This window comes from Durio zibethinus, chromosome 24 (genome assembly GCF_047325235.1).
Source record: "Durio zibethinus cultivar Kanyao isolate XHJ-2024 chromosome 24, ASM4732523v1, whole genome shotgun sequence".
NCBI classification, from domain to species: Eukaryota; Viridiplantae; Streptophyta; class Magnoliopsida; order Malvales; family Malvaceae; genus Durio; species Durio zibethinus.
The window spans coordinates 19,423,896-19,448,404 of NC_143185.1; the positions used below are offsets into that span (position 1 = coordinate 19,423,896).

The 24,509-nt window shown below is 31.4% G+C and overlaps 1 protein-coding gene and 3 pseudogenes across 2 annotated transcripts; 1 reads left to right on the forward strand and 3 right to left on the reverse strand.

Annotated features, from left to right (window-relative positions):
* Positions 1–2,544: 2,544 nt before the first annotated feature.
* On the reverse strand, positions 2,545–4,004 carry LOC111317107 (mitogen-activated protein kinase kinase kinase 20 pseudogene; annotated as a pseudogene). The gene has a single exon (XR_016333301.1). The product of XR_016333301.1 is annotated as a mitogen-activated protein kinase kinase kinase 20 pseudogene (transcript).
* A 5,185-nt stretch (positions 4,005–9,189) lies between these two features.
* Positions 9,190–10,314, reverse strand: LOC149512018 (protein RALF-like 34 pseudogene; annotated as a pseudogene).
* Positions 10,315–14,411: 4,097 nt separating this feature from the next.
* On the forward strand, positions 14,412–15,954 carry LOC111316448 (transcription factor HEC1 pseudogene; annotated as a pseudogene).
* A 7,619-nt stretch (positions 15,955–23,573) lies between these two features.
* On the reverse strand, positions 23,574–24,239 carry LOC149512019 (uncharacterized). Its single transcript, XM_089753470.1, has 2 exons — positions 24,134–24,239; positions 23,574–24,052 (listed from the first exon to the last, which is right to left on the reverse strand). The coding sequence occupies exons 1-2, from the start codon at positions 24,237–24,239 to the stop codon at positions 23,574–23,576; spliced, it is 585 nt and encodes a 194-aa protein (XP_089609596.1).
* Positions 24,240–24,509: the final 270 nt, after the last annotated feature.

Below are 24,509 nucleotides of genomic sequence, written 5' to 3' on the forward strand. Positions count from 1 at the left end.
CTTTTAGCTTGGAGTCTGGAGAAGATTTATTATGCAAGAGGAAAAACGGAGAACCAAATTCCCTCAAAAACAAGAAAGAACAGCGTTGATATAATTGATCGAGGAGATCGTTAGAAGTTGAGATAGATAGCATGTCAGATTTGTTATAAGATCAAAGGGCACCGAAAGTAAAACTTCGAAGCACATTCCAATGCTCAAGTCAATAAAATGGATAAGAAAGAGGGAAGCAAGAGACTGATACGACCCATTTAAGTACAACAAGCAGCTTAGACATGGAGCTTCCGAGAACTTACCTGAATACAAATAAAGGTCTGCTTTCAAAGCAATTGCTGTTTCCATTTCCTCACGTGCACCTGAGGCAGGCAGCTGCCTGATGGCATATGTATACATACTAAAAATATTTTTGTCACAATCCTGAATTTGTCAGAGAGTCCAAATACAAACATGTTTATTCTTTTTCCCAACTTTTCTGTTGGTAAGCTCTTTGTGGGCCTAACACTTTATGGATGTGGGGCAAGCTCTTTGAGGGCCTAACACTTCTAGTTCTAGCCGTGTAAGAGTAACCAACTAGCCAATTCCTTGTATTAGCCACCCTTTGCTTCAAAGTTCAAAGTCATCATAGTGACAAAGAAAACTACCAGCCATTCCAATTTTCAGAGGGGAGAGGTCCAGTTATTGTATTCATAATTAAAGCATTAAATCATTTATTGATGACAAGTTCTAAGTTGAAGGTCAAAATCTTAAAATTATAAAAAAGGAAGAGAGTGATTAGAGCAAAGGTATGGGATGTTTTTTACGTTTGCATTCCAACATTTAAGTTTGAAATCGAAACTAAAAAAATTAAAAGCAAAGGAAAATATGAATGTAAAAAAAAGTTATATTAAATTGATAGTACCTAAATAATTTTATTTATAGGTGAAAGATGAAGAATTTATAAGATAAAATAGTGACTTAGTCGATAGATATAACGTTGTATCTATCATGTCAGCTCAAAAATAAAAAATACTTTTAATTGTCTACTAATAATATGTAATGTAAAAAAAAAAAAAAACTAATATGTCCTTTGGATCCAAAAATATCCCTAACACCACTCTTAATTAATTATAACTTTTCATTCTATCAAGTTAGTATAAATGAGATTTTGCAATAATCAAAGTCCACAACAAACTAGTGTCCATCCCTTGTGCAAGAAGGAAAGCCAAGGAGAAAAATAATCACAAAATTTTTTAAAAAATTAAAAAGTGAAATCAAGGTTTGCAAAAACCAAAAGCAAACACTCATCTAACATGAACCAGAATCATGATTAGGTGAAGAAATCTTCATGAAATTCTTAATCATAGCTATAGGAAAAATAAATAATTATTCATATATAGGGGGGCGGTTATGAAGCAATGACATTGGGATGGTATTGTAGCATGTGAAGCTCGTGTAGCACGTTTCTTCATTAATATATATGACATGTGCACGGCACATTTGGTCTACTGTTGGTGAGGCTTTCAAGTCTTTAATCCTTTGCATTCTACTGTCCACATACGGTTGAATTTTTTTTTTTTTTTGGGTACAAATGTGGTTGATATATTTTAATATTAAGATTTAATTTTGATATTGACTTGCCAATCCCTAATTATTACTGTTAATTTGGTTTTGAAAGTGAAAGAAAAAGAGTTTGGTATGAATACCAAATGCTTGAAACAAGTCATGAATAAAAAAACAATCCAAAGTCCCACCCCATGATTTATCCTGCACTGACGGGCTGTTTTACAAAATGCTTGGTACGTTGATCCGAACTTTGGTGTCGGCAGGCTGCATTCTGCCAATATTTTTTTACATTTTTTGGGTGTTGAGAAATCATTATTGCTTAATGGAAGAAATTGTTCATCATTCATTTCACAATTATTAATTAATTTTTTCTAAAGGACAATGATCTTGTTACTTCACTATGTGGTTCTTTTATTTTTCAATAATTATAAAATTAGAATCAATTTAGTGTCCTCTTATAAAGTTCATTGACGGTTTAACTTTGAAGGAAAGTACAAAAACATAAATGTATGAGTTGAGCTGCCATGCTGGTTGGCTATGTGGATGGTGATGGCAACAATGAAGTTGGATTGGATTTATTTAACGTTTAATTTTAATTTTTAATTAAAAAATTAAATATTTTTATAAAATCGAATCAATCAAAATTTAATTGAATTCAAATTTTATTTGCCATCCCTAAGTGAGTGCCCTGCCTAGTTCGTGCAGTCTACTTGGTTTTGGAGCTTGGACAAAATTAACAATCAGCTACACAGGACAACAGGCACAAGTTTCACAAGTGAATTCAGTTCAAAGAGAGTAATTTACTGAGAAATTAAGAAGTCTAAGTTCGGATTTAATCTATACTCGAGGGTCAAAGTCAATGTTAGAATTTGAGAATACAACACACGGATTGGTAAACTAGACTGAATATTTAACTCTCAACGTTAGATGAACAATTACCGACCAACAAATTCTTAACAACTCTGGTTTAATTTTCCGCAAATGCTGAGTTGAAGATTTATCAAATGAATTGGAAAATTTTTTTTTTATTTTAATCGAAGTTAAAATAAAAGATGGCCTTTTTTACACTGTGGCTACCTGAGAGTAGCCAATAAGAACTCTTCAAAAGCATAAAAGTCAGCCGCGCTATGTTTTCCTAATCATTTATACAGTAAAAAAAATCATCACCAATTGCTACCAAAAAACGAAAACGAATTGGACCAGAGCCGCCGGAATTGATGGAGGCAAGTAAACAACTTTTCTCTTCTTCTACCTCAAGGTGATCCAGGTCCCGAAAACTGACCAATTGGGTGCCTGATCACAAGCCAATTGACGAATCCGATCCAAAGGTGATGAAACGTAACTTGAAAACGAAAAAATAAGGCTTGAATTGTCTTGGGAAATTGATTGAGAAGAAGCTGTTGATTGAGTTGAAACCCAATCTGAAAAATCGAGAGGACATCTAGGAGATACTGAAAATTCTTCAAAAGAACATCTTGAAGATATTGATTCTTCCTCTTCACATCGATTCATTGCAATTGTGTCATCATCACCGGCCATAAAAGGATGATTCAGGAGCATCTCAGCAGTCCATCTACTCTTTGGATCCTTAACAAAGCACTTTCCAAGAAAATCTTTTCCTTCCTCAGATAACTTTGCAGGAATTGCAGGCAATTCATCACTACGCCCAATTTTAATCAACAAAGCCGCCACGCTTGCTCCTGGTTTGAAATTCCAGGCTGGTTTCCCGGTGAACATCTCAACAACAGCGCATCCAAGTGCCCAGATATCCACCGGTGAATCATACTCGTTTTCGTTAACCGATTCTGGTGCGATATTGAGAGGAGTTCCCCTGATTTCCATCCTCCTCTGTTCTTCTCCTCCTTCTTGCCCGTTTCTCTTTGCCAATCCAAAATCAGCTATCTTGACATCCTCATTACCAAACAAAAGAATATTTTGAAGTTTAATATCACAGTGAGTAAACCCTTTGGCATGAAGAAAGCGTAGCCCTTTAAGTATCGATCTCGTATATCTTCTAACATCGGATTCTATTAAGTTTCCACCGTTTTTCTTAACCTGGTCAGCCAAGCTTCCTTTACTAGCGTACTCAAAGAACAAATTATACAATCTCCCACAGTTCTCAATGGTATAATCATCGCCAAAACAACGGATGATTTGCGGGCAAAAACCAATTTGATCAAGCACTTCCTTTTCGTTCTTGAGAGAAACAGAGTCGATAGTTTCACAAGACTTGACAGCCATTACAGGAGATTTTGAAAAGCCTTCTTTAGGTACCACCAAATTGACGGTGCCAAAACTTCCACGTCCAATCGTATCCCCTCGAACCCACTCCATTGGAGACTCCAACTTTCACTCACGGTTGTTTTCTCGGTTGGGTTTTGGAAGAAATCAAAGGCTTCTTTTTGCTTGTTTCGTTGAGAGAAAAGAAAGGAATACACAAGGTGCAAACAGAAGCCACAGGGCGTTAAGCGGCGCAAAGTTCTTTATATATGGTAGGATTGTTTTTGTGGGTTTTTTTTTTTTTTTTTGGTAGGCTTCAATTCCATTGGACGAATTGAAATTTCTATAATTGATTAATTCACGTGATAGGCAAGGATATTTTATTTGTTTTTTTTTTTATTTTTCCAATCTTGGGTATGAAAAAACAGATTACTCCAGTTTTGAAACGTGGTCAATGTGGCATATCTGTTAACGTTTCTAGGTTTTAGTCAACAGTACACGCACGCGGCCTTGGATTTTTTTTTTTATGTTACAAAAATTATAATTTGACTAAATTACCCTTGTTTTCTTCCTATTCTTACCGTTGTGTACGATTTTTACGAGTTGTTAAACTGTTAAATAGCATGCTCATATGCGGTCAGATTTGGATTTCTTTAGTGTTGTGCTTGATGTGGGTTAATTATTTTAAAATTTATAGTAATTTATATATAATGTTTAGATTATCATATTTTATAAATATTTGATGATTTTATATGATAATAATTTTATATTATCGATAGTGATTAAATTATTATTTTAAAAAGTGATTTAATTTTTATTAAATGATATTTTTTTATAATTGAAATAATTTAAAATTGATAATAATTAATTTTATTTATTTAATATGTTAATTAAAAATTTATTTTTTAAAATTATAATTATTTTACATTACAAATTTTTATATTTTTAAGCTAATATTCATTTTAATAAATTTAAAATAACTTGTATGTGTTTTCTTTTTCAATTTTAATGTGATATATAATATATGTTTATTTTTTTGTTATGATTTTAATAGATTAATTTTATTTTTAATTAAATATTTTTATATAATTTATATTATAAAAATTACTTTACTTATCAATAAATATATTTGTTAATTTAATAAATTAATAATATTTTATTATGAAATAAATAACATGTCACTAATATATTATAAAATTATTATCTTTAAACAATATTAAAATCATTAATTTAAATAATTATTACAATAAATATGACTAGTTTGATGTTTTCATGTAAAATAATATTTAATTTTGAATAACATCAAATATAGTAATATTTAGTTCTTAAAAATTAACCATTATTAATCAAATAATAATTTACTCACTATGTAAGGAGAATGCTCAAACTAAAGCATATTTCCCTTCTTGCCACTAGAGCTCACGATAAAGCAAGTCACAATTTAAGAATTATAAAAAAATTATAAATATTAAGATTTGAACCTCACATATATTAAATATTATTTTTAATAATAATCATATAAATTAATTAAATTAAATTATAAATTCATTCGTATGAAAAATTTTGAACTCATTTAAATATTTTTAATATATAAAAAAATTTAAATATTTTATTAGTTCTATCAATAATATTTCGTACTATTTATTTATGAAATTCTATAAGATAAACTAATTAAGACTCATTAAAGATGAGTTAAATTCATCTACATGGGCAAATTGTATGATTGAGTTGTTGTCCACATTCATTTAACCTTTTTTGTTAGTAAGAAAAAAACACTTTTTTATTAAAGTTGGGGGACGCTCAAGTTGTTCATTTATGGCAAGCATGGAAAAGAGCCGTAGCTAGCCTACCTTTGGCTCCACCCTTGTTACTTTCGGCAACATGAAATTCATCGAACATGTTTAACGGCTCAACATTTGATAACCTAATATAAATTTATTAATAATCTAAATTAAAAATGTTCATAATTTGTTTTTAATTAAATTAATTTAGTTTAATTATTTAAATATTTATTAAATTAATTTTTTAAATTAAAAACTTTAATTTAACTAATAAAATAATTAATTGTAATTTAAAAGTAATTGATTCGATTTACGAACATCCCTAATGTAAATTAAAAAAAAAATAACTGCCGTCAAAACGTCAAATTTCCTGGCGAACAGAAGAAAAATACTGAAATGGTAGATTTTGTCGGTTATTGGATTAGGCCACGAACCACGTGAGCCAAATCTATACCGAAAGTAGCTGACACGACGGTACGACCGCGTCTAATCAATTTATTACGTAACAAAAATGACCCTCGACGGTATATAGGGAAGGATAATAGCCCACTAGCAAACCAACAGAAACAAATTGCACCATGCAATGCACCAGGTGCGGTTTTGAGTGTTCTATTAGTCAATGTCCATTAAAAATGCCGCCTCTTTTAGTGGGGACATCTACCTGAGCCGTCTGAGCTCACGTAAACGCAACCGTGAAAGGTTCAAAGAATCTTGGCCACACTAGCCAGGGTCAGGGGCCAGCCATAGCCAGGCAGCCCTGTTTGATTTTGACCATTTTGGCATTAGCCTCCGGTTGTTTTGCTCCATTGTATTTGGCAAAATTGTTTGCTTTCCGCTACACTATAATTGGTGAGCGTTTGTGCTTTTTTTTTTTTTTTTTTAAGTTAATCCTTTGGATAGATTGTGAAAATGGGACCCAGTGTGATATTAATCTTGTTTGTTCGTTGCATTTGGACTTACACAAGTGAATTGGATCCACCAATCATGGAGATTCTCCTATAAGAATTTTTTCCCGTTTTAAATTTTAGAAATCAAGTTGGCTTGAAATTATTGCAACTATTGAGCATTTTTAAAATTATAATTATAATAATTTTTTATCATAATTATGATAATAATTATTATTATTTTTAATTTTATTAAAATCAATTTTATTATCCATTTAAATGAACTCGACTTATACTGAACAAATATTTGAGAAAAAAGTATTCACATGAGCGAAGGAAAAGGGCAAGTTCACAATTCCCCACGTTTTAAAAAATAAAATTAGGCTCTGGTCAAGCTCAAATCGCTTAGCTGCTGAACTTGGAAGAAAGTTTTAGATAAGGAAATATTGGTTCATTGAGAAGTACCATTCAAGTTTACGTTAACTCAACACTATTCTTCGAAGAATCCACTAAAGTTAGTCGGCGTTGAAAGTCCAATGGTTTGAATCTAACTGTATCAAAGCTACTTCTATTTTAGGATCATCAAAAGCTCACTTTTTTATCCACATTGTTATTTTAAGAGAATCAACATCACCTTTCTTTTTATGTCTTTTCTTAATCAGATAAATTCTAACCAAGTACATGCATTTAATTTAAAGGAAATTTAAATTTTAGTAACATTCAAATAAAAAAATAAATTATATTGTAAAATCAAATAATGTCTACAAAAATGTTATATATAATCCTAACAGGTCTAATGTAATCTTTACCTCAAGCAATCAGTCATAGGGACAAGCATAAGGGACACCAATTTAGTTACAATTTGTTAGGTACAAAGAGAAAGTTGTCAAGTTGATACCATTCCACCCACCGGGGCTACCCTTTTTGATTGAAGACGAAATTAGTTGGATCAGCTAATTGTCAAAATAAAGAAAGATTCAAGCCAGGACTAACACCAACGGACTGCAACACTCCAACTTTGAGTTACTGGACAAATTTGTTTGCGTATCAGCATACAACAACGCCACTAATAACTCAACTATAATCATATCAATAAAGAATCTGGAAAACAATTAAGATTGAATTTAGATCCGAATCTCTTGATTGTATTTTAGATTTGTCTGGAGTTTGTAACAAGAATTTTACACTGTTCTTCCACTAAGCGCAAATCTAGCCTGATAGGATTTTTGCGAAGGAAAAGTTCAATATAAATACGCATATTTGTCAAACTTTTGTGTTTAAATCAATTGATCTATGTAATCACTTTTAAATGATAACATTTAGCACATTTAGACTTTAAATTTTAGTATTTATAACTTTTTTCTGTTATCTCCCCATTTGTAGAAAAAATGTATTTGCCCAACTTGGCATCCAAAGTTAAACTTTGGGTGAGGACAAGTGCAATATTTATTAAGATTTATGCATATCTTCAAAGAATTGACACATTAATTAGTCTAATTATGGTAGATAGACTAGGAATTTTACAACTTGGGATTTTGACAGAGATTTCATATCTCAATGACGTTACAAGTTTACTATTGCTCTAATTCTATTAAGCCATGGCTGCTGCAACTCCTTTGATTGCTGCATAAACTGTGCCGCAGTTTCATTTAGCAATCTCCAGAGACTATGATTCGTGTCAAAGATATGCTAAAATCCATCGAATTAATGCCTAGTAATTGGATGCTTTCGAGCTACAAAGTTTCAGAAACAGCACTTCAAACAAAGAAATGATGTGAAGGGAAAAAATATCAAAGTTCACCAAGGATTTTTTTTAGGAATACTACATAACTTATGCAAAATTGGTAAACAAAAAGCCGCGTTGATGCTACAGTAATACACAAATTTCTTGGTTGATGTATATTTCTGGTTCAATTTCGTTGAACCTGAATTGTTTAGGACAAAAAACTTCCTATAATGGATGGACTATGGAGGTTCCCTTATTCATATATTAAATCAAATTCAAGGTGAGTTTCATGCCAAAGTTGATCGAATTTGTATATTTAATAAGCAAGAATTGGAATTCTTCATAGGAATGGCCCTCGTTTTAATCATTCAGTTATTGAACGTGTTTCAACAGCAATGTGAACGGGAAATGCAGTAATGTTAGAAACTGATATGCTAAACTCTGATGGTTTAGGAAATTCATAAATGTTTGAGATATCATCTGGATCAGGCCCAAGATTGCCCTGCCTAAAATCTAAACAGCAGAACCTGGCTGGGCTCATTCTTATGCTTGAAGTCTTATCTTTTTTGTTGATTGAAAAATGGAAGATTGTAATCAGTCATGACTTGAAATCCATTGCATTTTGCATGAGGTTGATGCCAATTAACCAAGAAAATCACCGGTGGTTAAGAATTTCAATGCTTGATTTTGTAAAATCACTACTGAATGACTGATGATGAAATAAGGTGCTGATTTCCTTGAATTAAGGAAAAGATAAAAAGAAAGAAAACCTCATTTCTTCCTTCTTCAGCAAAATTCAAACACACCTAATCCCAAAGTCTCAACCAACTCATGATCCAGCTATGCCCACGGGTGCCACTTAAATTTGTCTCATTAATGATGGTAAAGTAAGTTGCTAGAAAGTAGCTGGGACAGAGCATATTCTAGTTGTTATGTTATGATATTGAAGAATGGGAAAGTGTTTGATCTTTTTCTTTTTGACATGAAATTTGCTACTTTATAATTGTCTTGTGGCTACCAAAATTAATCATCAAAGTAAAACATAAACAGTAGGTTAATCATATATGTGAAGCAACTGGGATTCCATAACATCCATCACTTGTTATGACACATCAATCTAAGTTAATCATGTACTGTTAATCTACAAAAATCATAACCAAAAGCTCAAATACTAGTATGTAATTGCACCATCAAAATCTTCTACGTCGATCTCAGCCTCCACAAGAAAATTGGTGTATTCAATAATTTGTGTATTTGTTTTGTCCACTTATCTAACATGTATAAAATATAAAAATTAATGTCTTAATTCGTATCAACTTGTCCTAAGCTCAATTAAAGCCCCTTAACTAAAGACTAAGCTAGTAATTACCATAACCATATAGTAGTTTAACCTCATTACACATAAATAACTTTATAATCACATTGCTAATCGACATAGAAAAGATTCTAGCTCAACCATTGAAGAAAAAAAAAACTCAATTCAAAGCCTAAATGAATAACCTCATCTCCTGCATCGAGTGATCGTGGAACATCCCCTGGTGGAAGGATGGACAGGGCCATGAGCGTTGAAACATTTTTTAGTATAAAAAGACCTGCCTGACCTTGATGGGCATGGTATTCTGTTAGCGGAAAGAGGCCTGTACGAAATGTAATATCTCATTCTCTTTCAAAACAAAGATCTACCACTATACGCACTTTCCTGTTTATCATCTATCCCCTCATCATCTTCCTCATTATTGTTTAAGTCACTGTAAAACGACATTGAAAGTGGCCATTCTAGAGCATCTTATCTCATCACCTTCAAGCTTGTCTCTTCAACTTGAGCTTCAACTTTCGAGCTTGAGAAGACAATGTAAGTAATGAAAAGGAGAAAAAGGAGCTTGCCGAGAAGTGAAGATGAAGAAGAAGCCATTGTTTAGTAACTAGTTGCAAAGCTAGTGGAGATTGTTGAAGAAGAGATAAGAATGGGGTCACCTGGAACAGAGAGGTGATTGGGTTTACATCCATGCGTGCCTCGGCTCTTGGACTTATCAAAGGGAATTGTCATCTTCTGTGTGTTGGAGTTCATGCTTTTGGATCGGCTTTGGCCGTCTGATTTTGATTTGTGTGGGTCCATCGTATGGGTATGTGTTAAAGACTAGAGTGGCCAATGATAGGGGATATGGTACAGATGCGAAGCATGGGATGATGAAAAAAGCTAGAAAAATATCCAAATTTGAAAGTTATTGTTTAAATATATATTTTATTTTTATTATTTTGATAAAAATATATTATTTAATAATTAATTTATTTATAAATATCACTTATAATTTTAAATAAAACTATTTATTTGATGTGTTTTTTTAATTAATAAATTTTACAATTTTATAAAATTCTTTTGCTAACATATTGCTTTCATGTATATTTTATTATATTAATAAATATAATAAGATATGTCTTAAAAAAATAAGATCAAGTATAGTATTAGTTATTTTTTAAAACTATATTTTAAGATCCATTGAAAATAGACAACATAAAATTTAGAATTGAAAATGAAAACTTTATAAATTAATAAAAATTTAAAGAGAAAATTAATAATATATAAAAATTATTAAAAATATTATTTTATAATAAAAATATGATCAATACTTATTTAATTATGAAAAATTTTATTAAAATTTTTAATAAAAAATATCTATAAAAGTATACTAAATATTATTAAAATTATTTCAAAATTTATACAATTAATCTATACAACGAGGCTACTCAATTTATTGATTTATATTTTTAATTTTTTATATTATTAATTTTAATAAAAATTTCATAAACTTTATGAAAAAGACCTTGAAATCTTTACAAAAAAACAAAAAGGAGTAACTTGAACTATTGGCAATGAAATATATGAAATTGGGCCAAGGATGAACCACAATATCACCGGATCGACTGGGCTAATTTAAGTCGCCTTTGGATTCCTATTTCTTGGATGATGAGTCGAGGGCATTTCATAGAAACTTGAGCCAAGTAAAAGCCTTCAATAGAGCTCTGGGTTAGTAGGAATAATAGACTTGCGGTTCGGTTTTTTCAGTTTCTGGGAAAAGAAAAAACCTTAAATGCAGGTCACACTCACACCCCATGCCACGCAAGCTCACAAATCAGAAGTTCAGGCGCCTTATCCATTAAACCATTAGTGCCACTGAAATACAAATATTTACAGCTTCAAATTATTTTTCTTAAATTTAGATTTTTAGAGGTTAAATTTTAATTATTAAAATTAAGAATCTAACTCTTTATTAGCAGTTTGACATACTAAGCTGAATCTAACCTCTATTTTTTGCAGTCTTTCTTCTCTTATATCCTTCAACAAAGGAACCAACCTTCATTTGCTTTTTTTCTTATCGTTATCCATAACTTCATTAAACAATACTGAAGAATCTATCTCAAAAACAACTCTCTGAAAATCCTAAGCTATGGTGGAGTTGATCCTTGTTTTAAGACCTTTGTTTCTGCCATTAAGTGCCGAATCCACCAGCACACTTTACTATTATTATTGTTATTGTCTTTTTTTTTATTATTATTTTGTTAAGTAATCTACTAATTAGTAGAAGCATGTGTCGTGTTAAGTTTGGTCAGGCATCTGAATTTGATTCCATTCAAATTGTATTTGATTATTACTTCATCTAGTAAATATATATATATATAATTATGTCAATTAAGGAACTTTTTACTTGTAGGTTATACATTGGAATTAACTTGGAAAGAAAGAAAAAGAAAGCAAACCCAAAATTTTAATCTCTTTGTCTTAAATGGTTGAGTTTGGTTAGGCCAGCTCATGACTTATCGAAGTGGTTGATGACACATTTATTCAAGCTATACATCTTTGATAAGCTTGGTTACTATTTAAACCCTTGGATTTAATTTATTATAGAATTAGACATATGTTTATTGTTTATATGACGTTATTTTACGTCTAATAAATATCTAATTTCATACAATATTATATTCAAGTTGAACTATTCTATTTATTATCAATTGATTTTAAATTAAACATTTAACATGATATTAAAGCTAAAATTAATAAGGTGTCAAAGTTAAGATTTTTTTTTATTATTTTTTTCAAATCTATCATATGATAAACTTATTTTATTTCTACTTATACATGATAAGGTATGCTAAAATATATTATCTTATATATAATAAAATTTTAATATATTATAATCTTAGATTGAATCTTTTTATTTATTATGAATTAATTTTAAATTAAATTCTTAATATTTATCAGAAACAAATATCTTCATCTCATTTATGTCTATAAGCACCATAACTTTCACAACATATCATGACAACTGGAGCGATAGACTCACAGAACGACTAGTCTCATCGGTTTTTGTGTTCCATTTTCGATATTGTCATCTTTAGATTCTGTTCACTGTGCAAAAAATTGCTAGATATCGGATAAAGAGACCCTCAAGAACTTGCCACTTAAGTCCAATTTCAGTTGGATAAACCGATTGGATCCAAAGAGCTTTAGTCTACCAATTGAACTATTGGGAGAGTTGTTTGGAGTCTGGACCTAGAGTTTTCAATAAATTAAGTTGGACCGTCCAGGCCTTAATTGGTACTTTGCCAAAGTTGAACGACACCGCATTTATGAATGGATCACTGTTTCTTTAGTTCCTACAGGGACACGAGAAATTTGAAGACACTGACTCTGTTTCATCATTGAAGCACAATCTAACATGAAGATAGGTCATTTTATTTTCTCCGTCAAGTTTCAAAGTTTAAAGTTCTCTTTGTGTAGCCTTTGTTTTTATGAATGCATTAAAAAGAAGGTTCTCTTTATCTGAATAAAGCTCGGAAACGGGCTCTCTCTAGTGTGACTACTGAATTGGATGATCAAAGCTTGACAATCCGAAAAAGTTGAATTTCCTTTGTGACTTATGTTTTGTTCATTTTGGAAACCAGTAAAAAAAAAAAAAGGAGATTCAATCTTAAGTGAAGTTTGAAGAATATATATCAGTGAAAAAAAAAACCGAAAGATTCATGAGGATATGAGACCACTTTCTTAACAATAATGTAATCATATCTGTAAGTTTTCTTGAATAACAAAATGTAATCAAAATACTGTTTTCTACTACAATCATTTTTAGCAGTGCCCTTTTTTTAATTATTATTTTTCATTCTAATTTGGGTCCATGGCCTGGGGGGCACCAGGAGATAAGGGAAGTTGTCTGATGCTGATGCAGAATGTTTAAATATTGTTTCTCAGTTACTGGAAAAATTTTGAATCTCAGACCTCCTTGTGCACTACAAATGTACTTGTCATGGTCCTTTTTACAGTCTCATTTTCACTGTATACAGTGAGTTTCATGTTCTTATCTTGCAAGAAAAAATACCCAGATAAATGTAGGTGGGCCGTTTTTTATTATTAGAAATGCAAATGCCCCCTAACTGAACGGTGGAGATAAGATTAAGAACCCACTAAATAAAACATCAATGATACTCACTTTGAATCTTTTCTCCAATATTGATTTTTTTGTCTCATTTTATGTGTTTTTTTTTTTTTTTTGTCAAACAGATATAATTTGATTTTTATTTTTTAAATAATATATGAATTAAAAATTTTGAAACTCTAAATTTGTGAATTTAATTTTAATTTTTGAATTTTATTAAAAATAATGGTTTAAATTGAGTTAATTTAGTAAAAAAAATAAAAATAAAAAGACAATTATTTTATAAACTAAAAGCAATCTAGTTTAGTTAATTTTCGTGTCATGATGACATGATCTCTTACACAAATTAACTTAATTCCTTTTCAAATCGATCAAAAATTTTATTTTACGTCACTTTTTTCTTTCTCTATATATAAAGGTTGATGAAAACTGGAAAGCAACCTAACGGATGCAAGTGTCAGTTAAATACCACCCGGAAGGAAGGAGCATTTGCGCACTTGCAGTGGGGGTCTGCATCACCGTCACCTTCTAATCCACCTTGAAAAGTGTGCCAAAGGAAAGCAGTGATGGAAGAGAGACCAAAACTGCATCGACTGCAAATGTATACCATCACCGCCTTAGGATTTGTCCAGGCTAGAATAATACACTTAGTAAAATTCCAAATCGAAGATTGATCCCTTAGCCCCACTTCGCAGCTGCTGTCTCACTGGCATCAAAGTGTCTCCCAATGTCACCGGAATCTTTCTTTGGCACGAGAGTCCGCTAAACGGTTTCCCTTCTGACAAATGTCATGTGAGACTGTGGGGTTTCATGGTCTTCTTTCAACAAAGTTAAAAAAAAAAAAAAATGAAGAGACAGCAATGACAGCATGCAAAGCAAGCACTTTCTTTCGGTACTCAAAGGCGCAGTACATAAAAACAAAGTGGTTCATGCACCATATTCGAATATTTCCCTTAATTCAAGCCATCGAATTTGTGGGCCTAAAAGCGTGATCAACCTGATCTTTTACACGTGTTGGCTTTGAACTTTCAGTTGGTGTTCCGAGTCACTTGATCGGATGGTTGATAGATCAGTGAATTGAGTTGGCCCCACATAATGGGCAGTCACTATCAGAGATCACATATTCAATCATAAATGAGTTTTGGTAGAGGGGACTTTCCCATCAGCTTTGCATGAATTTAAAAAATTTGGTCACGTTGCTATGTAAAGCCCTTCCACTTGCTGGATATTGGAGGTACTTTTTATTACACTTTTCATCTCACCTTGTCTCTCTGAACATATCTCTTATTAAAACCCTAATTCTATAAAATCTATATCTTCAGCTCCTCTCAGCACCCCCCATCCCTCTGCCATTCTATCTTTCACAATTATCATCCCCGACTTCCCCATATCTCTTTCTCTCAACGCACGCACGCACGCACACAGAAAGTGTAGGACTTTTAAAGGGGAAGAGTAGTAGTTTGGGTGAGATTCAATGGATGTTGACATGATGAAATCCTCAACAGAAGATCACATGGATATGATGACAATGATGATGCAAATGGAAAAGCTTCCTGAATTCTGTGAGCTTTTCCAGAGCACTTCCCCATTGCCTAATATCCACTTCTCCAATGGTGCTTCAAGCTCCAGCGACATACCCACACCACCCATATACACAAACCCCAATGTTTCTTCACTTGATACATTGATGACCCTCCCTTCCACTTTATCATTCATTGGCAATAACACAGTTCAAAAACCCATGACTCCACCTCTCCAGCCCAACAATATGGCTACTAGGAACAAGTATCCAACTCCTTTCAACAATGAAAATTCATGTCCTTCTTATTCAGTAGATAAGAAAAACTCCATGGCAGCAATGAGGGAGATGATTTTCCGTATAGCAGCAATGCAGCCTATTCATATAGACCCAGAATCCATTAAACCTCCAAAAAGAAGGAACGTGAAGATCTCTAAGGATCCTCAGAGCGTGGCTGCCAGGCATAGAAGAGAACGGATAAGTGAGCGGATAAGGATACTGCAAAGAATTGTTCCTGGAGGCACCAAAATGGATACAGCTTCGATGTTAGACGAAGCAATTCATTATGTCAAATTCTTGAAAAGACAAGTGCAATCTTTGGAACAAGCTACTGTTAACAGGCCAATGGGTGTTGGGTTTCCAAGTGCAGCCATGGCCAATGTGAGCTACTCCTCTTTGGTTAAAGCTTGCCGGCCATCTCATCATCATCATCAAGTTGTGGGCAATATGAAGATGTTTACATGAGAGATAGATTTTAGACTTTAGTTGATTTCTGTAAAGGGTAGTCGTGATGTTTCTGGTTTACTTGTAAAGTGTGAATTTTACTTGTTCTTAAATGCCATAGAGAATTTCATTATATGCTTTCATTAACTCTGATTAAACTTCTGAATATTCTCTATATCTCTATTAATCTTGACACCCATATATATTATATTACTTATCCATCCAACCAAAATAAAAAATAAAAATCACTCGCCATTCAAACTTTTATCAGCAAAACATGCAATGACTTCAAGATCAATCATTAGAAATTTAATTAGGTAGTTTAAAGAAATTGGGAAAATTTTGTCATCCTTTGAGAATTTCCCCATTCAATGGAACTTACTGGTGCTTTGGGAGATTTTGACCATCGGCTATACAATATATACTCACGGGACTAGAAAGATGAGATTTTTTTGGTGAAGATATAAGCAGCATTTTCCTTTCATATTTACTATTTCGCTCCTCCATGCATTGGAATTCCTTTCATTTTGAGCTTTACCTAGCTAAAGTTTATACCTATCCATAATATTCTGACATGATATTTATGTGAAAAAAAAATGAAAGTAACAATGTATTGATACTTGGTGGTCCATGTCAGTTTTGATTTTCTTGGAATTGTACTATAGTTTTCCATTTGATTCACTTAAATTAAATTTGTCTTGGAATATATATTCGTCCATCACATATATCTTCTACACGAAAACAGTAACTTAAACAGTGTTTTCTATTGTTTATATATGGCAGAGGTTAATAAAAGAAATCTCCAACGATCGATTATTACTAACAATTGGCTTCAATTAGTCGGGCTAATTGAAAGGAGGTCGGCTTAAAAAAAACTTAAAGTGAAAATTTTTAAGTGAAGTTATTTTTTAAAAATGATTTAATAAAAATTTTAATAAAAAATTCAAACTAATAAATTGATAGATTAAATGTGAAGATTAGTAATATAAAAAATTATTAAAAATATTATTTATAATTTAAATTTAATCGATATTTATTTAATAATAAAAATTCTATCAATATTTTTACTAAAATTGTCAATTAAAAAATATCAAAATTTGTTAAATTTTTTTTCAAATTTTACATATTTTTTGTAATGAGATTTCAGTGTATTAATTTAAATTTTTTATTTTAATTTTAATTTAATCATTTTTAATGAAAAAACTTTACGAATTTTTTTTAAAAAACTTAATTTAAATCTTTCTCGAGCGTGTGAGATCTTGTTCTTGCCTTTTATATATATATTTAAGAAGAAATAGCGGAGGCAAGGCTCCCCGCTAGGAATAATGTCGCCACCCAAATAAAATTTTCTCTTTTTTTATCACCGGACAATAATTATGTTGTTTGTAAATAGAGTATTGGATTTTTGTTTTGTGAAATTAAGGTTTAATTCCTGATAATTTAAAAGATAAAACAAAGGAAAGGAAAAGGATAACCAACTTTGAAAAAAAAAGAAAAGAAAAGGATAAAGGAAAAGCAGAACAATCTTTTTTTTTTCCTTTCTCTTTTTTATCTTTTGTTTGGTCTCTATTATTAAATGAGGGGAACGTGGGAGGTAGGTTGCCTCCCAAGGCAGGGTCGACTAGTGTTAGTGTCTCAAGGGTCATGCCTCTCTCACATAGCCACATCCCCCTCCATCTAAGTTAATGAATTCCATTTAGAATAAGAAATAGTTAAAGAAATATTAAAAAAAAAAAAAGAAAACAAAATGGTCACGCCTAATCTCATCAAGTAGACCCATGTGAGATGTCCCACTAAGGCCCCAACATCCCCACAAAGGGTTTTGATTATTCAAGAGAGGGTAAGTACTTAGGACTTTCCCCTATATCGATTCCACCGGGCAATGTTCATCGCATTATCCCCTCTCTGACACATTCTATCTTTTGTTCTATCATTTCATACAATCCATTTTATCATCTCCCTCTTTTCTTTTCTGATAAGTTCTCATGTTCTATGTGACAGGATAAAAGGGTATATATTCATGAAATTTCATTTTCCATATTGGTCTTACCTTCAGGTTTAATAAATTCATACAGGCATAACTAACTGATTTATTGGTAATTTAGGAGGTGAGGTTATAAATGAAATCGTGACAGAAACCTCCAAAGCTTTGTCAACAATTGCATGATTTGTTAGTAAAGTATTGAATTTTTAATTTTAATGATTAAGATTTAAATCTTGATAATTTCAAATAAAGAAAATCTAAATCTTTTAAATGTAAGTTGATGCATATAACTTCTTATATTATATATTACATTAATAAAGACAATAAAAAGGGTTGGTTGGTTGGTTGGTAGGTTGGATTATTGGGTGGGAAGGGGGAGGAATTAGATCTAATGTTTTTGGACCGAAATTCTTCTATTCCTTGTCGCTTATGCAAGGTGAAATGCATGAAGATGCCGTAGGATCTTTGACAAAATTTGGATAATATCGTAACGATTTTGAGATCGTAAGAAATTTAAAAAAGACAAGAGAGACGTCACCAATTTAAAGTTTATATTTTTAACAGAATTATAAAAACGAGTTTAAAATTTATTAAAAAGATAAATTTCAATATATGAAAAACAGGTTGGATCCGAGAGTCGATTATGCGTGGAGAAGGGTTAATACCCCACAACGTCCATAAATTGGTATCAATTAATTATGCGCTATTTTCGATGTTGGATGAAATAGTTTTAATATGAAATTTAATAATAATCCCTTTCATTTGATAAAATAAAATTTTTCTAAAGCTCTTTATTTAAGAATATTGAGAAAATCTTTAAGTTAAATAATTATCTTCAAATTTTTTAACATCTAGGTAGAATTTAAAATAACTCTTTTCGCTTATGATTTAACACAACAATCGTTAAAATGAAATAACACTCTTTATAAAAGATAATTGTTTGTGACTCTTCAACATCTAGGCAGAATATCAAGAATTATTTTTTTCGAAATATTTTTTTTATTTTTTTATAATATCACAAATAAAATTTATTGTCCCTTTTTCATTATAAAATTTTTTATCATCAAGTAATAAATAAAAATTAAAGACAGAATAATGCAAACAATTACCAATGATAACACGGTAACGTATTTATGCCAATGAATGTTATATAGGATGAAATGCATTTTTAAAGTTGGGTTCTTAAGTATAATGAGACCACCCCGACTCTCCAATATCTAGGCAGAGCGTAAGTGTAACTGTTTATATTTAAGATCCTAATTTATTATTATACTTTTTATTTATTAATCTTACTATTAATGCAAATTAAGAATTCGTGTGAAGAAAAATTTAATGAAATAAAGTTTTCTAAACACCCCATCATCTAGGCGACATTCGAGAACAAATCATTTTATGTGAGATTTTCACATGTATCCTTAAAGTTTCGAAATAGATTTAGGGTATAGGTTTAAGTTGAGGTTTCAAAGCCTATATAATTTTTAGGTAATGATTAGGGATTGTGTACTAAGTTTAGGGTTTTTTTAGAAATTTAAATTTTAAGGTTTTGGATTTTAGGTTTAAAAAAAATATGAACATCTTTAAAAATTTCCAACATTTAACGGACTTTCAGAGCAAGTTCGGTTTTTATTATTTTTAAAAATTAACCTTTTTTTATTATAAAGAATTAACATTAATTTACTCAGGTTTTTAAAACTTTTTTTTATAATAATAATTACCCAATATCTAGGCAAAATTATTATTTAAAGCACGGTTGTATTCCCTCCAACATCTAGGTAGGGAAATTTTTTTTTATTATGCGTATTTAATATTTGGATTATTAAAAAACATTAAAAGGAATTAAAAAGTTTTAAAATTCATTTGGATTTTTATTATTGTTATTGTCATTTAATTATTTTTATTGTTAATTATTACTATAAAACAAAAAGTATTTATTTTAATAAACTCTAAAAGTTTTAAAGCATACGTAAATAACAATAATAATAATGTTAAAAATGATACAAATAAATAATATATAAAAAAATAATAATAATAAAATTTTGAAAAAAAAATTTACCTAAATCGGACCGATCAATGACCGATCTGGTAGGTTCTGTTTGCAGGGGTTCAGACCGATTCAAATTGGTTCAATGCGATTTGTCCGGACTGGCTAAAGGCTAGCTGAGACGAGTTGGCAAGTCGGTTTGCGTCGATCTCGAGTCAGGTAATCGGGCACTTGCAAATCCTTCTTGCTCTATACGACGTCGTTTTGCTTATTTGTTTCCTTGTAAAATGCTCTTATTTTTTTTAGTTCATTTTTTCCTTCCTTAATAAAAAAAAAAAACTCTCAACTCTAAAAATCTTCTTTGGCTTTGCCAGAAGCTGGCGTCGTGTTGTCGCGTCGGCCGCTGCCTAAAGTCACCATCGATGACAGTTACCAGTGGTTGTCAGTGACTAAAAAACTTCAAAAAACCACCAAAAATTCTTTTCGACGTCCTCTTTTCGAATTCGATCTCTTTTTTATCAGAAATAGCCTCGATAGTAGCAAATCGGAGCTGTGAAGTTTCTGGATTTTTTTTTTCTTTTTTTTTGAAACTTGAACTGATGATTTCTTTTTTTTTTTTTTTGTTGCATGATGGCTTTGGCCCTGAGGTTCCTCTCTACGAGGAGGATTGTGTTATGGGTTTTTGTTTTTGTGGATCTATTTTGGTTTTTTCTGATAAGTGGGGACAGGAAAGTGTTTTGGTGTTGGGAGTTTTACACTTTTTGGGTAAGAGAGAGCTTGATGTTTTTGTGTCTGTCTGGGTGTCTGAGAGAGCCCGAAAAGGGAAATGTTAGGTGCTTTATAGGGCTGAGAATGGTGGTGGCAGTAGGATGGGTCTGGCAAGGTATGTGTGGTGGTTTTGGGCAGTTAGGACCAGTGAGATGCAGGGATTCTGATGTGACTGGGGATGGTGATAACAGTAGGGTGGGTGGCCAGTGGTGCCGTGTGAGGCACCACTATCATCCTGATTTTTCTTTATTTTGTATCAGTTATCATTTTTATTTATTATTATTATTTTATTAATTAAATTTAATTAAATCAATGTTATCATTATTATTATTAAACAAAAGTTGAAAATGGTAGATCTGAACAAAATTCAGTGTCTACAGTTATCCCTTTTTACACATTACTGAGAATCAATAATAAGGCAAAGATAAAAACAACAAATTTATCCGAAGCTAACTAAATAAAAGTAACTAGGATTAAATCGTAAGTCAGGAACATAGGAATGACTAGGATTAAATTACGAGTCAGAGATTAACGACAACTGAGACTGAACAACAAATTAAAAAAATAAAAGCGACTGAGATTAAATCGTAAGTCAGAAAACTATAAAAATGATCGGATTAAACCATGAGTCAAAGATTAACGACGATTGGGACTGAACCGAAAGTCAGAAAAATAAAAGCGACTGAGATTAAATCACAAGTCAAAAAACTATAGAAATGATAGGGTTTAAACCACGAGTCAAAGATTAATGATGACTGAGACTGAATCGTAAGTTAGAAAAATAAAAACGACTGGGATTAAATCACAAGTCAGAAAACTATAGAAATGGCCGGGATTAAATCACTAGTCAAAGATTAATGATGACTGAGACTAAACCACAAGTTAAAAAATAAAATCTACTGGGATTAAATCGCAAGTCAGAAAATTATAGAAATGATCGGGATTAAACTAAGAGTTAAAGATTAATGACGACTGGAACTAAACCGCAAGTCAAAAAAATAAAAGGGACTAAGATTAACCTAAAAGTCAGGAAACTATTGAATGACCATGATTAAACCATGAGTTAGAGATTAACGACGACTGGGACTAAACTACAAGTCAGAACAATAAAAGGGATTGGGATTAAATCGCAAGTTAGAAAACTATAGAAATGATTGGGATTAAACCATGAATTAAAGATTAACGACGATTGGGACTGAACTGTAAGTCAAAAAAATAAAAGCGATTGGGATTAAATCGCAAGTCAGGAAACTATAGAAATGACCAGGATTAAACCATGAGTCAGGGATTAACGATGATTGGGACTGAACGGTAAGTCAAAAAAATAAAAGTGATTGGAATTAAACCGTAAGTCAGGAAACTATAAAAATGATCGGGATTAAATCACGGGTTAAAGATTAACGATGACTAAGACTGAATCATAAGTCAAAAAAATACAAACGATTAGGATTAAACCGTAAGTCAGAAAACTATAAAAATGATCAAGATTAAACTATGAGTCAGAGATTAACGATGACTGGGATTGAACCACAAGTTAAAAAAATAAAATCGACTATGATTAAACCGCAAGTCAGAGAACTATAAAAATGACCAAAATTAAACCACAAGTCAAAGATTAATGATGACTGAGACTAAACTGCAAGTCAAAAAAATAAAAGCGATTGAGATTAAATCGCAAGTCAGAAAACTATAGAAATGATCGAGATTAAACTATGAGTTAGAGATTAACAATGATTGAAATTGAACTGCAAGTCAAGAAGAATAACGACTGTACTGTGAGTTGAAAAAGTAAAGGATTGAGTGCTCTACAAATTGACAGTCTTGATTTTAAGAATTGTGCTAGAGGTAACATATCATCTTCAAAGCCATCATCTTTGTTTTGAAAGAAAAACACTAATTCTTCCTGATGTCTCTTAAAAAACCTTCAATGTAGCGTATCAAGAGATACACAATGTATGCAATGATTGTGATAAAGATAAAGATACAATAAATGAATCATATCATGCGTTTTCATTCATATTAATTTAACTTTCAGTTTAATCATGTTAGACTTTGAAAGCTACTTCTTGTGTTATCATATTTCTGAATCTTTTGACTTTCATCCAATTGTTCTTTTTCCCTCTTATTTCAGAATCTTTAACTTCTGATGAACCCATTTGACTTTTAGTCACTCTAAAATATTCTCTGAATGCTTTTTTTAACTCTTCTATTTTATTTTCAGTTATCAATCAATTTCATTTCATTCTTTTTGACCCCGTATTATTATTTCTGTCATCCTTATATTGCATTCTCTTTTTGGGTGATGCATTGGTTTATTGTGGACTTTATCAATCATTATCTTAATTTTAAATGACAAATGCAATGATTTTAGATTTAAGGTTGGATGTGAAACATGGTCAGTAATGGGGTATTTTGGGTTTAGAAAGATAAAGATAAACTTTTCGGGACTTAAAAAAAAGTTAACTCAGAAACATTTCAAGAATTGCATATCAATTTTTTAGATAATGAACATCTGAACCACCTTGATCTATTCAGACCAGGTCTTTTTCCAAAAACTCGTTACATTTACGATCTTGTCGCATTTGATTTCATATAACCAATCATTATCCCATATCTGTAACTAATGAAAACTTGCCCTTAAAAATCACCTATCTTAATTCTAGCATCGATTCATCCAATTGGTGCCACTCTTTTATTCTTTGAAGGGTTTTTTCCTAGCTCCACCTTCATTCAAGCCATTTTTTCAGGTTTTCAGCTTAAATGACCCCCTTTTGGTTCAAACCACCCTTTTTGGGTTTTCAGTCTGAATTATCTCTCTTTTTTGTATTTTTTTTCTTTTTTTTAAGTAAAATATTTTTTGACAGTGTCTGAATTCATAGGATTTGATAATTCATCATCATCCATTTCTGTAAGGATCGGTGCTCTATCAGAGAATACATTTTTACCATATATGGACTTTTCCAATTAGGTGTCCATTTTTTTTTATTATTATGCTGATATGGCAAAATGTTTTTCAAAATCAATTCGTCTTCACGAAAGCATCGAGCTTGTATCTTCTTGTCATGTGCTCGTATGATTCTTCTTTGATACATTTGCCAATGATTGAGTGCGATAGCCTTTTCTCTTCAATAAGATTTAGTTGTCCAAAATGATCTCGAACCCAATCTATTTCATCTAATTTTGCCTCCACTAAAACTCTTAGGGAAAGAATTTTTACTTTAATCGATAGTACAACTTCTTTGCCATACACTAGTGAAAACGGGGTGGCCCCTATAAAGGTTCGAATTGATGTTCTATATGTAAGTAGGGCAAAAGGTAATTTTTCATACCAGTCTCTATATGTATCTATCATTTTTTCTAATATTCTCTTGATGTTCTTATTAGCAGCTTCCACTGTATCATTCATTTTTAGATGATATAGTGCTGAATGTTGATGCTTTATCTTAAACTGTGCACATAATTTTTTTATCATTTTATTATTTAAGTTGCTAGCATTATCTGAAATGATCATTTATGAGAGTCCATACCTTTATATTATCTTTTTTTTCATGAATTTGTACACTATTGATCACGTAATACTAGCATACAAAGCTACTTCTTCCCATTTAGTAAAGTAATCGATTATCACAAAGATAAATCGATGTCTATTTGAAGCTTTTAGGGTTATGAGTTTGATCACATCCATTCATCACATAGAGAAGGGCTATGGTGGTGCCAAAACATGTAACGAAACTAGAGGAGAATAAATTTTATTTGCATAAATTTAGCATTTATGGTATTTTTTGACATAATTGATGCAATCTTTTTCCATCGTAGACCAGTAGTAACCTATTCTCATAATCTGTTTGGCCATTATATGCCCATTAGCATGTGTTTCGTAAATTTTTTTATGTACTTTTTTAAGTATCCTTCTTGCTTCCACAGCGTCTACACATCTTAGCAAGATTTGGTCTTG